The sequence below is a fragment of the Cervus elaphus genome, chromosome 30, assembly GCF_910594005.1.
Source record: "Cervus elaphus chromosome 30, mCerEla1.1, whole genome shotgun sequence".
Lineage (NCBI taxonomy): Eukaryota > Metazoa > Chordata > Mammalia > Artiodactyla > Cervidae > Cervus > Cervus elaphus.
The window spans coordinates 75,533,678-75,549,459 of record NC_057844.1 but is presented as its reverse complement, the minus strand read 5'-3'; the positions used below and the strand labels follow the sequence as shown (position 1 = coordinate 75,549,459).

At 38.4% G+C, this 15,782-nt stretch overlaps 1 protein-coding gene and 1 non-coding gene across 2 annotated transcripts in view; one reads left to right on the top strand and one right to left on the bottom strand.

The window, feature by feature from the left end:
- UBAC2 (UBA domain containing 2) overlaps nucleotides 1–15,782 on the bottom strand; it is a 164,144-nt gene that overhangs the window by 46,120 nt on the left and 102,242 nt on the right. Inside the window, exon 6 of the mRNA XM_043891602.1 lies at nucleotides 13,782–13,829. Coding sequence (XP_043747537.1) covers nucleotides 13,782–13,829 — 48 coding nt within the window. The remainder of the gene's footprint in view (nucleotides 1–13,781; nucleotides 13,830–15,782) is intronic.
- LOC122687177 lies at nucleotides 8,384–8,490 on the top strand. Its single transcript, XR_006339070.1, has one exon. It is a non-coding gene; the product is annotated as a U6 spliceosomal RNA (small nuclear RNA).

The following is a 15,782-nucleotide window of genomic DNA, read 5'->3' as shown; positions in this document are numbered from 1 at the left end:
GGCTACTGTGAACAAGGCCTAGTCCAGTAACAGCACTGAGTAGCCTAATGATGAAATCCTCCTGACCTGGGAACGAGCATTCCTAAGAGCACTGGGGAAAGTTGGTGACGAAATGTCTCCCAAGCCTTAGTGAGTACTATGACCGAAAGGGAAGAGAGAGAACGAAGAAAGCTGCCCACCATCCAGTTCTCCAGGAATCAAATCACTAGCCACTGCGGTCGCTGACCCATAGCACACTCTGAGAGGAACTCAAAACAAAGTTCAGGGTGAGGCACTCTGTGCTCTGGGAAAACTGACAGAGCTGGCCCTCAGACAGCTAGATATTTCAGGAGGAAATGTCATAAACTTAGGGTCTGGCATTTTCCCACACTTAGAAAAGCACTAAAATCATTAACTAAGCTATCTGTTCCTTGCAAATAGCAGCAACCTTCTGCCAAGATGTGTTCTTGATTGCATGCACCCTTTTGTCAACATGACATATGTTCTGGTCACCTCCTTCCCTCTGCAAACAGTTCTCAGAGCTCCCTGAGAGACTGTCTCCTGGGTTATAATCCTCAGGATGGTTCAGATAAAAATTTCCATTTTTTTCTTAGATTGACTATTGATTAAAATATAAAGAGCTTTAAGAATTTAGTTTCCTATAAATATGTGATAATCACATCACTCTCTTCTAGGAGAAGATGGGGGATAAGATAAGCACAGTAAACTTTACCTAAGTTATACCTCATTACTACCAAAAGCCTTGAGAGAGTATTATTATGAATTACAAATAATCCTTATTCACTATACTACCTTACACATTACTTTTAACTTTCATTTTCATTATCTCATGAACCCTTCTTATATTGGGACTTCTGAACGAGAATTTGGTTGAAACCCCATAGAGTTTGTGGAAAAAAACAGGCTTTAAAAATAGACCATCTGCTGGGATTTGCATGTCAAGAGGCCAGGGGAAATTCTAAGGGAGGGGTCTGGCAGGTCCGCAGAGCCCAGAAGCCCTGGATCAAGCTGAGAGGCCCAGTGACAAGGGGTGAAGCAGTGGCAGGGGTCTTGGGCAGGCTGGGAGACAGGCCTAGGATGCTCAGATACAGCGGGAAGGACCATGTGGGCCGTGTCTGTGAAGGCCAGGTACACCCAGAACCAGAACATTCAAGAGGTAGGAACTGGGAATCCTGGCCAGCAAGAGGGCCCCAGGGGTCAGGCAACCAGAGAGCATTCTGGATCTCTTGCAGTTGAAAGTCTGAGCCAAAGGGGATAAAGAATTTAATTTGCTGGGTAGAACCATGTGAAACTCTCTTGATTACAGAGAGTAAACCTCAACTGTCCTCTGGTCTTGTTTAGTGCTAGCATGAAACCACAGCCAGCAAAGGTGAGAAACCATGACATGGCACCAATACTCAGGTTTCTATTGATCTCTTTCTCCAGTCAACTATGGCTGAACAGAAACCCACTTGGCAAACTGCACTGCCATGGTCCTGGTGAACCGAGGTCCCAACATTTGAGAAATTTATCTAATGGGACAGTAGGACAAACACAAGGGGCTGTTATCCTGGAAGAAAGCATTACTGTCTCAAGATAGAAGACGAGACAAGGGAAGAGACGTCACCTTTATACCTGGACCCCTTCACAGAGACTTCATATTCACTCACGTCCTGAAGAAAGCAGGCCCACTGAGGCCTCATTTATTCATTCAATGCATGCTTACTGAACTTCTATTATGTGCTAGGCTGTGTTCTAAAAGCAGGGAGCAAGACAAAGAAAATTCCTGCTCTAATGAACCGTCCGTTTTCCCATTCCTTCTTCCTCACTGAAAATGCTAAAGAAAGAAGGAAGGAAATTACTTATTTGATTATGCAAAGAATATGCACACAAATCGGAAATGCCCAAAATTATTTGTGCCATTTGTCATTAATTATGAAATGACTGATGCATGAGCCAAGTGCTCGGGCCTGGTGCACTGGGAAGACTCAGAGGGATTGGGTAGAGAGGGAGGTGGGAGGGGGAATCGGGATGGGGAATACATGTAAATCCATGGCTGATTCATGTCAATGTATGACAAAACCCACTACAATACTGTAAAGTAATTAGCCTCCAACTAATAAAAATAAATGAAAAAAAAAACCAAACAAACCATGATCACTTTTGTTATCAAAACTTTGATGTTATAGCTTCTTAATATATCAAAAAATGTTTGAAATGCTCTTGACAGAAACACTCAATTTTAAATAATGTCTGTAATAAAATTTTAATTTACTACACACAAAAAAAGAAATGACTGTCCTTTTCATGACAGAATCAAGTGGCTTTAGCACTTATTGAAAGAGTCTTGCTATCTTGTTCTTTGTCAAGTACAAAAGTGATTCAAATGAATTTCCCATAGCTCTCTTTTCATTTTCATTATTATTTTGAACTATCTATTTCCATAGCTCTCTTTTATTTTTCATTATTATTTTGAACTATCTATTTAAAACACTGGGTATCCTTCTGACTCGTGGGAATTTGAATTAGAAGAGGAACAGAATTAATTAAACTAATAATAGATTATTTGTTTTTAAAAAACTGTCTTAGAAAGCTGCTCTAAGCTTTTCTTTTCAGAAAACCATGCATCAAGAGGATGAGGTTTTCTGCATGAAGCAGAAAACTATAAATTCCAGTGGTTTAAATACAACAGAAATTTACTTCTCTCTCATGTTAGAAACCAACCATCTTAACTGGATTCCAGGCAATGGGGAGAAGAAAATGAGGAAGAACAAAAGGACAGAAGGCTATTTTAAGGAGACTTCCTAGAAGTCCTGCCAGTAAGTATGCTTGTAGTTCACTGGCCAGGATGCCAAGCTTGAGCTTGACAGCTAGACCTAGATGCAAAGGCAACTTGAAAATGTGATCTTTTAGTTGGAGGCCCAGTTGCCCCTAATAAGATGAAAGTTCTGTTACTAAGGAAAAAATACACTGGGAGACAGCTACAGGCTCTAGTACATGGCGGCAAAAAGCCTTAATCAAACACTAAAATGTAAATACCTTTTAATATCCCTTTCAACAAGGAGACTGTCCCCTTTTATAATTATATCCACTTTCATAAACTGATTCAAAAAACTAAAATTAAGAAGTAAATAGGCTTGTGTTAAAATTTGTTTCTTACATTGGACTAAAAATAATAAAAATGAATTTAAATATCAAGAATAACTTATGCATTTACAGACAGAGATTCAACAGGGAAAAACTCAATCCTTTCTAAGACCAGGAACAAGACAAGGATGTCTATTCACCACTCTTATTTAACATTATATTAGAGGTTTTAGCTAGTGAAATAAGGCAAGAAAAATAAAATGCACAGATCAGAAAGGAAGAAAGAAAATATATAAACCAAATATATTTCCTGATGACCTGATCATGTATTAATATGTAGGAAATCCTAAAGAATCCACAGAAAAGCTACCAGAAATAAATAAATAAATTGCTATTGTATCCTAGAGGATACAATAGCAATATACAGAAATCAACTGTATTCCATGTACTAGCAACAAACATTTGTGACAAAACTCCATTTAAAATAGCATCAAAACCTCACAAATAATTAGAAATACATTTAATGAAAGATGTATAGGGCCTATGCATTGAAAATTTCAAAATTTAAAAGGGGAATTAAAAAATTCCATAGTAGACATATACTATGTTTATGAACTGGAAGACCCAATATTATTAAAATAGTTGTACTAGTTACACATTACTGAATAACAAATTATCCCAAATGCAGTGGCTTAAAACAATATGCATTTAATATACATACAGTTCATGTGGTCAGAAATCTAGGAACTGCTTAGTTGGGTGGTTGTGGCTCAAGGTCTCTCATGAGGCTGCATTCAAGATGTCATCCTACCTATGTTCATCTGAAGTCTCGACTGGGGTTGAAGGATCAGCTTCTAAGGTAGCTCAAAACCCAACTGGGAGATTAGTGCCGACTGCTGCCAGGATGCCACAGTTCTTTGTCATGTAGACCTCTCCACAGGGCTGCTTCAGGACCCTTGTGACATGGCAGCTGGCTTCCCCCAGAATGAGTGATCTGAGAGAGAACAATATGGAAGCAATATGTCTTTTGTGATCCACCCTTTGGAGCCACACTCCATCATCTCTGCCATTTTCTATTCATTGTAAGTGAACTGCTGAGTAGAGCTCACATTCTAGAAGGGGGGGAATTAAGTTCCATTTCTTGAAATACAAAATAATTTGTGGCCATACTTTTAAAATCATTAAAATGGCTATTTTTCCTTCATTGATCTATAGTTTCAGTGTAATCTCAGGTTAAATTATAATTTTTTTTCTTTTTTGAAGAAAATCACAAGCTAATTTAAAAGTACACATGGAAAATCAAAGTTCCTAAAATAGATTAACCAGCTTTGAAAAAGGATGAACAAAGCTGAAATACTTGCATTACCTGATTTTAAGACTTACCATACTCAAAAGTACTCAAACAATGTGGTACTGGTATAAGAATACACATATAAATCACTGAAATAGAAAAGAAAGTCAAGAAACAGACCCACATTGGTCAACTGACTCTCAACAAAGGAGCCAGGGTAACACACCAAGAAGTCTTTTTGACAAACATTGATGGAATAATGCTAGACATGTGTATGGAAAAAAAATACATCTCAATCCTTAACTTCACAAAAATTATACTCAAATTGGATCTCAGACCTCAATGTAATAGCAAAAACTATTACATTCTAGATGAAAACACAGGACAAAATGTTTGTGACATCAGATTAGCAAGTATTTGTTAAATAAGATATCAAAAGCTCGAACTATTTAAAAAACTGAAACACTGAATTAATCAAGTTTAAAACTTTTGCTTATTGAAAGAAATAGTTAAAGAAACAAAGAAGCAAGCCACAGACTGGCACAAAATTTTTATAAAATATATTCAACAAAGGGCTTATACACAGAATATAAAATGGGCATAAGAAAAGATGCTCAAATCACTAGTCATTAGAGAAACACAAATTAAAACCACAAGATAAAACTGCACGCCAACTAGAATGACTAAAATTAAAATGGCTAACAATGCCAAGTGCTGGCAAGGAGATGGTGGAATTGGAACACTCATGTATTGATGGTGGAAATGCAAAATGGTATAATCACCTTGTAAAATAATATGGTACCATATATTTTTCAAATGATAAATTCCAGCAATTCTACTTCTAGGCATTTACCCAAGAGAAGTAAAAACCTATGTCCACACAGAAATGTGTACACAGATTTTCACAGCAACATTACTCATAATCAAACCTGGATATAACCCAAATATTCACCAACTACTGAACAGACAAATTGTGGTGTAACATACCAGGGATTGATATTTACAATAACAAGGAATAAAACAGTAATCAAAGGTAAATGGATTTCAAAAATAGCATGTTAAGAGAAATAAGTAGAACATAAAAGACTTCATACTACATGATTCAAATTATATGAGATTCTAGAAAAGGCAAAACTGTGGTGACATAAAGAAACCAGTGGTTATCTGGGGATGGCAGGTGGGTGAGAGGACAGAGCAAAAGGAATGAAAAAAAAAATGTTTAGGGAGAGGAGAATGTTTTCTATCCTGACTGTTGTGGTAGCTATAAAACAGTATACAAGTGCCCAAATTTACCAAACTGTACATTTAAAGTTGGTAAATTTTTTTGTATTGTAATACTTTAGTAAACAAAAAAGAAAAAAAATTTCATTAAAAAGTAAACGTGATCTAGGAAGACTGAAATTTCTAGATATATACTTCTCATCTTAAATTTTATAAAAGAGGTGAGGTTTTCACAGACTGAAACCAGTCTTCAGCAACAAAAAACTTCTGATATTTTGAAAATATTTCCAGCTAAACATAACATAAGAAGGCTTTCTGATAATAAGTTATGCTATTGTTTATAATGAATATGTCAACTTCCCTGGTGGCTCAGACAGTAAAGAATCTGCCTGCGATGCCAGAGACCCCAGTCTGATCCCTGGAAAAGGGCATGGCAACTCATCCCAGTATTCTTGCCTGGATAATCTCATGGACAGAGGAGCCTGGCGGGCTACAGTCCATGGGGTTCACAAAGAGTCAGCATGACTGAGTGACTAAGCATGCATATAATGAATATATTAAAAATCACATGCATTGATTTTACCATAGTTCTTTCCCAGAGGTGATCATAAAGATGTAAGAAAAATATCAACATAATCAGCCCCAAAGAGGAAGGAACACTGGACATTTCTATTTCAAAAAAATCAGTTGAAAGAGATAATCAAAACTGAATCAAGACTTTCTATCTCTTGATAGGAAAACAATGTAAAGACTGTGAGAAAAGGGAAAAAGCACTCTGTGTGGCAACTGCCATGTAGTCTATCAGTAAAATTATCAAGAACGAAACATCTGGGTGTTTTCTTGTTGACCTCTTATCTCCCTCCATTTCTTTTCCCTTTGAGCAGCAGCAGTACTGACCCAGCTTAATATATTCTACACTACCCTTTAAGCCTTCTCAAAGCCATCCTTTACTTCGTTTTCTTGTGCATGACAATGCCAGAGACATAAGACAATGAGTTTGTTGAAGGTGATGTTTGAGCTGCATTTTTAATCCATCATATGGAGGACCATATGATGGATTAAATAAATATTAAGTTAAATAAATATCTTTGATGATCTTAGAAGAGAAAGTACAGTACAGCTACAGACCAAATTCTTCGTATTAAGAAGAAAGCAGAGGCTGCCAAACAGGATAGTTTTCTAGGATACTGGTCAGCCCACAAAATTCGTAATGAAGGCTGCAGGGAATTACTGGGGGTACAGGTCTTTCAGCACTTCTGGGTACTTTTAAAACTTCTTCATGACCAGGATCTCCCTCCAATATCCAGTCTCCATGGATGATGATCAGGGCCTCATCTTAGTGGGGTTGGCAAGGAAGATCTAAGAACAGCTGGTACCTAAGTGTCTTGTGTTTGAAGCAGACATGGATGAGAGCCTTGAAATATGCACTGGAAGGTGCTGGGCCTGCTGGACCACCAGAACACCTGGCCTTTGGTTCTGGCTCAGTTGCCCAGCAGTTGTGCAACTTGAGCTTCAGTTTTAAAACAAGAAGCCCAGTTTCCCCACCACTGCAGAGACTGTGTCAAGAACCTAATGAGGCGGCACACACTGACAACATTCTGACAATCACAAAGAATAGCAGTGTTTTGTTGTACAGAAGTGATTATTTTGATAATACTGAATTTTGAAACTCAGCAAGTATTTCTAGAATATAGATAAAATGCCAGATGTTTTGCTAGGCACTGGGGATGATAAAGAATAATGTATAGTTTCTAAATTGAAAGGGCAGATTCAGAGAAGGCTTCAGAGTCAGAATTTAAATGAATACGATTTTCTAGGAAAAGAAGGGATCTAATGGTGAAGGAATGGAGATGGCTGGGAGAAACTGCCATATGGTTATGCAAAGCTACCTCTGAAGAGCACAGATGCTAAAGCTCCAGAACCTGCATTTGAACACTGTCTCCACTACTTATCAGCTTGTATTCTTGGCAGGTAAGTTCTTTGTCCCTGTTTCTTTATCTATAAAATGGGGACAACAGTGTCTATAATATCAGGTTTTTAGGAGGACTAGTTAAATAGTATTTGTAAAGTGCTTAGAAAAGAGCTGCATTAGTCTGCTTTCTCTAGGTTATACCTTGATAACAAATTATCCAAATTTCAGTTGCTTTAACAAAGGCTGTTTCTCACTCATCTTACAAGTTGGCTATAGCGCCGCTTGTGTGTCTTCCTCATTCTGGGATCTGGGCTGAGGGAGCAACTTCTATATGGCACGTGTTTTTCTCATGACAAAATGAACAGAGCAATGGTGGGACCACACAAGGGTGCTTAAAACTTCTGCCTGAGAAGCACTCATCACTCCTGCTCATAGTCCGGTGGCTCACGTAAGTCACAGAGTGGAGTCTGACGTTCACACAGCCCCTAGAGGCCCTGCAGAGAGAGGCCTAGGGAGATGGGGCAGCAAATACTCTCAACCAACAAAACAGCTGAACAAACAATATAATCTACTACAAATACTTGGGACATAGCATGTGCTGTGGGTTTGTTATAGAAAAATAAGTGATGACAAAGAATCTCAAGACAGCATGAGATGTCAGAAGGGTAAAGTGCTCAGCGACTCTGGAGTACAGGGTCTACGGGCTGAGAGAGGGACCCGAGGAGGCCTAACTTTGAAAGGCTCTGCCAGAGGGCAAGGTTTTTGCCTATAGGTAAAAGATAGGTGACAGTAATGCCAATTATATAGCTCTATTTTATGAGGCACTCTGTGCCAGTTTTTATCAAAACAATGGCATGATTTCACTTGTTCTGCATAGAACATTTAAAAGTCTAGTGCTCGCTTCGGCAGCACATATACTAAAATTGGAACGATACAGAGAAGATTAGCATGGCCCCTGCGCAAGGATGACACGCAAATTCGTGAAGCGTTCCATATTTTTCTGATTCATATCAATGTATGACAAAACCCACTGAAATGTTGTGAAGTAATTAGCCTCCAACTAATAAAAAAATTAAAAAAAAAAAAAAAGAAAAATGGTCTCAGGTTAGAATACCGAAAAAAAAAAAAAAAAAAAAGTCTACCAGTCATTCCCCAAGCAACACTTGTCTAAGATGACATTCTGTCAGCTGTGGACTGAGTTGCAACCATTGCAATAAGGCAGAGGACAGAAGGTTTCTTTCAGTAGGTCCAGGCTATCTAGGGTCAGGATAGGGGAAGGGGGCTCAGAGAGGAAGGGAGGGAAAAGGGGCGGGGGGAGGAGAGACGGTGTGAAAGAATCAGAGAGAGAGAGAGGGCACTGTACAATGGACTGATAAGCACTCAATCTGGTGGTGGGATTGTAAATACTGTGTTAATTAGAAGATGGTGAAAGCACCTTCTATATACGGCTGCTTTCTAAGGATCCACCTTGTCTTCTACACGAGGTTCTTTCACAAGCCCAACCCACCTCACAGCTCTGATCACCCTCGACTTCCCTCTGCAGCTCTGTCCTCATTTGCAATGAACTGCTAGAAAATCATCTCAATCCCTCAGGTTCAACTGAAAACCTTGGGCATCAAATGATGATCTGCTATGCTGTACCCTTCCTTTGGTGAGCCGGGAGAAGAAATCTAAGGGAAGAAAGAATAAGGAAGAAGAAAAGCAAGCGTGAAGAGCAGAGAAAGATGTGAAAAGGAGCGGAACCAAAACCCATCCTCATTCACCTGGGAAATAGGTCAGGGCTCCAAAACTTCCTCCAAAGAAGTTCTGATTTCCACAGTGGATTCCGCTAGGTCCATGAGCTTTTTTCGCTTAATGATTTATCATGGAAAGCCCATCAACATAAGGTTCTATTTGATGCTTTTTCTTTTACACTTATCATCAGACAATGTTTTACTTTTTGTCTTTAAAACTCTTGTGGGGGAAGAGAGACAGGTAAATTACAGCCCACAGATGAGCCATCCTGATTCCTTCAAGGCTGTTTAACTCTCCCCTTCCCCACTTCTGTGACTTATAAACCCTAATAAGACATCTATAATCTCGCACCATCATGAAGCTTTTGTTTGAAAAGCTTTAAAGATTTACTCTTTAAAGATCTATACCCACTGCCTACAGAAAAAACATACAAACTCAGACCACATCCAAAGTCCTAATGAATCTGGTATGAATCTATGTTTCTAATCTTGTTACTGGGTAGGACAGATTTTCTTTCACACTACGGTGACTTGATTGCAAGATAATCAAAGTCTGACATACTGTACAGAGCAGGTAACAAATGCAAGAAATGGCTAGGCTGTGAAAGGGACAGGATGATGGGGAGAAGCCAGAGTCTGAGAAGGACAGGCCTGCCTCTTCACCTGCTCTTAAAACAGCTTGAAAGAGGACCAAACGATGATAAAGACATGAATTGTAAAAAGACAAAAACTGGCAACAGCAGGCTCTTTCTATTTTAATCATTCCAGAATCAGCTCAGGCCTGAGACTTCAGCTTTTGAGATTTAGGGTACATCCCGGTGCTAATGACTCACTACTATGATTCAGAGGACGGCAGAAAATGAAGAAGTGCAGGGCTATGGACGGCCTGAAGGCTTTCTGCAGAACCACACAAAGAACCTAAAGCTCAATAAGTAAGCAATGTTTTCTTTAAGGAAAAAAGTCTTATTAACGTGTAGCAAATGTAGTGAAACTGTGGAATACAGAGTGACTTCCTCCAAAGAAGATCTCTCACAAAAGACGTGAAGAAGAGAAAAAAAAAGACATGAAGAAGAATAGTGAGACATGAGGTGGGAATAGGACTCAAGGAGGTGCAGACTAATATTTCTGAAGTACCCACTTAAATGGAAATATTTCACTTGTGTACTATATCAATTATTATACAATTCTGCCAACTTTCAAGGAAACAGTCATATTTTTAGGCCTTAACTGTTGGTATTCAAATCCAGAACTGTCGATGGAAGAACAATGCGATATTAAAATAGGTATCAATGTTACATGTGAGTAATCTCAATCTTTATGCAAAACCAAATGGCCCTTATACTTTCTGGGCAGCAACTGGAATCCCCGAGGGATCGAAAAATGGATCCTAGCTGTTCTGGGCAAATCAACTCATTATTGCTCCTTGAAAGCTAAACATGCTTCCCTAACCCTAACCCCTCTCCAACCAGGAAAAATACTTAGTCCTTATTCTCTTCTGTGACATCACTCCCAACCTAGCAAAATACTGTACTAATGGAATTTACCCTCCTTCTCCTCTTTTAATCAGTGGGGTATTTTTAAGCTGGGTATTCAGAAACATTTCTAATCATGAAAGGATGGGTGACACAGGAGAGAGAAAAACTGGCCTAAAGCAAAATAAATCCACCCATAACTAAATAAAATAAACCCAAAGCTGGCAGCTTTTCAGAAAAGCATGAGTAAAGGTTTTGGTTTCTATGACAGCAGATAACACATTACTTATGTTTACACAAATGTCTCTTTATAAGGAAAAAAAAGCTCTTTCTCTTAAAAACACAGATTGAAATAAAATTACTTCCTTACTACACACAGTATGTTAGGAGAACTACTGATTTCAGAGATAAAATGTGATCTTTTATCAACAGGTTTTCTAACATTCCTCCAAAACACTGAATATTATCTGTGCATTTTTTGGGAAGAGTAAAAATTTTTAGTATTTTAACATAAAAACCAAAAAGAAACCCCAAAAAACAAAAAAAGGAAGTTGCTTGATAAATATGGGGAGAGAAGTCACGTTGAGCAAGAGACATCTGGGACAAGTTGTGGCTTTATGAATCTCAGACCTCGATCCTATAATCAGTGGTGTGTAAACCAAACACTCACAAACAACACCCTCCTTTATAATTATCCTTATCTAAAGTATACCATATTATATTAAATATTTCATAATAAAAGTGTGCTTTTCTGAAAAAAGTCAGAAACAAAATATTCATTAAATTCAAAACAAGCACTAACATCTATGGTATAATGTGAAGGAAAACTGGGATAATTATCACTGACACTAATCATTTTAAGTCAACACAATTAGTATCATCTAACTACCGTGGGATAATAATAAAGTACAAGGCCGATAGGAAGATTTATCAGATTTGTGTAATGGTAGGAGGTCTGTAACCCTGGTTGAATTAGTTACAATAAAGTGAACATCGAATTGGCTTAGAGATATTAATAATGGGATTATTCTAAAGCTACATTCATCTGAAAATTATATTTCAAATATCATGCAATTCAATTCACTCTTCTGAATGTTAATGTTAAAAATTTGTTAAACTTCTGATTTCTTTATGAAATTAAATCAGCCCCTTACCACCTGTTAAGCATGTGTACTAGAAAAGACTGACCACAACACACAAACTTTAGATTTTAAAAAGACTAGAAAGAGATGAGAAATGCAACCTTCAATTCTAGAGCACTGAATGTCACAAAGCGAAACTTTCTGAGGTGATATCAGGAACTTATTTGAAAACCAGGCGTCTACAAACAGAATAAAGAAATAAAATGGGATGTCTTAAAACAAATGAGTCACACAGTGAGTTTATATTAAAGAAGGGCTCAGATAATGACAGCAAATCAATCAACAGACAACGAATGCAATGAGATGTAATACAATAAGGTAGTTTTCAAATTTTTGGATGTTTTAGGAAAAAAAGGACTGAAGATTATCACTGTTAAGAGAAACAGAATGTATCACAAATGAAAGAGTAAATTCTCAGGCTTCTCTCATCATGCAAGCAATGAACTCGCAACGTACTGTCTTTAGGTTGGTTAAAAACCCGCCAGTCAAGCTGGCAGATCAAGTGGGGATGGCATTAGATGGGGCAGAGCCTGGCCACTGCGCCTCACAGGGGCAGAATGACCCCAGGCTGTCCTTAAGTCACTGCAAGTCTTAAGAATACCAGGTGGCTCAGATGGTTTGAAGACCTCACAATGGATTTCAGCTCTGCGGTCCTGAAGCCAATCTGGGCATCTGTGGAAAGTGTTTGGGGCGGGGGGGAAACAAAGTCATTTCAATCCTCAGAACTGTGGCTGGAAACTGCGAGGAGTGAAGGAATAAGTTGTATATGAAAAGAACAAACACAGAAAAGGGTTAATACAGAGAGCATGACGGAAGGACAGAAGTGAGCCGGCTTAAAGTAATGACCCAGTGTCCCATCATGCTATTTACCCAGGAAACAAGAGTAAGGAGTGATAACTTAAAATGTCTGCAGTGGAATGCATGGTGGTGGTGGTGGTGGCTTAGTCGCCAAGTCAAATCCAACTCTTTGTGACCCTGTGGACTGTAGCCCACCAGGCTCCTCTGTCCATGGGATTCTCCAGGCAAGAATAACGGAGTGGGTTGCCATGCCCTCCGCCAGGGGATCTTCCCGACCCAGGGATCGAACCCAGGTCTCCCGCATTGCAGGCAGATTCTTTACTCACGAGCCACCAGGGGGGCCCAGTGGAATGCAAAGCCATGTCCAAAGCTTTTCCCGTTGATGTTATACATATCCCTGTGAATCTAGTCTGTAACTTTCTTAGTCATTTCCAAGAAAGAAATTAAAACTATGTTCCACATATACTAGCTATAAACTTATTTTTTATAGAAATCTGGGAGTTCGAATTTAAGCCATGGATGAAAAATAAAGCCCAATTTCATGCTTTAGATTCCTTCTTGATACCTCATAGAGTTGAAAACATGTATTAATTAAAATAAAACAAAACAATACAGAGCATGGGGATGGGGAAGATGAAGCTTCTGTGTGGCACACAGATGAGATACCACCCAAATCCTTCAGCTAGCTCCCTCTTCCTTCTCCGGCCACACACCCTGACGAATCTTGCATCAGTTCTCATCCAACTGACTTTCCACTTAACCTTATTTTTCCTCTTGCATGACCAAGTCTCTTTCCGAAAGAAACAAAATATCTCTCCCTACTTTTGACAAATCAGACTTCTTCATTTTCTTTTCTGCTGTTTTCGTCCTGCTATGAGCTCGACTACTGCTAATGTAATTTAAAAATAACACGGACAAGAAACTTCGCTAAAACTTTCATTAAAACTACCTTGAAAACTGAGATAATCTGGCCTCTTTTGTCTCAATGATCCATGTAACTGGCTTTTTCATCACTAAGGAAGTAGCTTTGAGATGGAATCTGAAATCTGAAGACAACTGAATATGACCCATACTCTCAATATGACATTTTCCCTCAACTTTGTTCAGGAAAGAGGGAAGGTGGGGGAGGGGGGAAATCACACTTACAAGTCCACTTATGGCTACAATCCAGATGTAGGAACCAGAGGTGAAAAGCTATAAAAGAAAAAAAAAGCAACTAAAAATGAAATTCAACTGCCAGTCACAGCATATTTACTTTTACATAATTATAGTCATTACCATTTCTGTTGTCTTAATTATATATATTCTTAATCTAAACAAATAGATTACCAAATACTCTGTTACATAGAGGAAAATAATATACCAATTTTTCTTTTCTTTCCTCTTCTACCAAGACCTCACTCAGCTTTTCGATAGCCTAAAACAGATTGGTTGAAACCAGCTCACTCTTGTGCAAAGAAAAATAAGTGAAATTCAAGCACATTCTTGTTTACAAATGGACATTAACTGGTTTACACAAAGTAAAGTACTATATGGACAGAAATTATTAGCATTAACAACACGGAAAATATGTAGTCACCACCCAATGTTTAGTATCAAGTAATGACATATATTATAGTTCATATAATTCTCTTATTTCAATTTCTTATTATTGCTACTCTAGTTTTAGATGGAAGACATCTGTCAGCATACAGGTTCTTGCCCCATGTTGCTCTGCTGAACCACTGATCCTCTCATTCCAGTTTGGCCCAGAAAAGAGCGAACCAAGTAACAGGCCTCAGAGTTCGTTAATAGCAAAAGTAGTTAGAAATGGTCTCATGAAATCTCTGCCTTTTTCAAATCATTTACATTCAAGGATTGTGTTCAGGGTTTTTTTTTTTTTTTTTAAAGTCATAAAACATCTCCCAAGTGTTCCTGCAAGAAAGAGAGATTTGTAGCCTAGTAACAGGATAATATCGGGACAACTGGTAAAATTTGAATAAGACTTTATCAATGTTATTTTCCCAATTTTGTTAACTGAACAGTAGTTATGCAAGAGAATGACCTTATTTATAGGAAATACACTGAAATATAATATTAATACTGAAATATTTAGAGAATAAAATGAAGTCACATATGCAGACTAAAAATAAAGATTTGTATCTTAGTGTTTGTTCACAATTAGATCATTAGATCACTAGATAGGGAATTTAAGCATTTCTGCTCATAGAGAAAGAAGCAGGTTCATTGCTGACACCAGTGCCAGATGAAAACCTCAAAGTCGTGCACATTTATCAAGGATAGATAGAAAAAAAGATACATAGGAAGAAGACAGATACAAAGGTAAGAGATGGCAAAGCACAGGTAAAAAGGAGTCTGACAAGCTGTGCTCTTGTGTTAGCTCATGGAGAAATGAGCACCGGCTGCAACTCTAATCCCTTGATCTAAAATTTAATCCTTTGATCGAGTGTGGATGCTTGTTCAGTGTGAATGACTTTGAAAACAGCAAGAATGAGAATTACGTGGAAAAATATTTTTCTGTAGTCTTCTTCCAAAAGCACAGAGAACAATAATACTTCCGCAGCACTTGCTGTGTGTTTTTTCTCACTGCTGGGCTCCCCGAGGGGCAAATGCTGCACCTCAAGCTTCGTTTTATCCTCCATGGCCCCTAGCACTGGGCATTACATGACTGGCTCTTGGGCCCTGTGTACTTCAATGTACACAACAAATGTCTTTGCTCTCCTGATAAGGACTGCAGTCATTCAATCACTCATCTATGAAACATCCCTGGTTTCAAAAAGTTGCTGAGTAAGAGAGGCATAGAAACGTGTGTGAAGGTTAGGAGGGGAGGGATGGTGGGGAGGGAACAGAAGTCTGGGGAATAAAAGGTTCACACTCACGTCAAGGTAGAGGAAGGGTGGGAGTCGATACTAGATGGGCAAGAAGAAATCCTGGATGTCATTTACACTAAAGAGTTTGAATTTTATCAAGAGGCCTGGGGCATCTCCACCTCTACTTTCTGCATCAACTTCTACCCCACCAAAAAAAAAGAAAAGGAAAAAAACGACAAAACAAAACCACTCACGATCTCAGAAAAACCAAAGGTGGCAGTCATACAGACATAAATTATTAATATTAGGAACCAAATGACTTAGTTTCTTATTACTT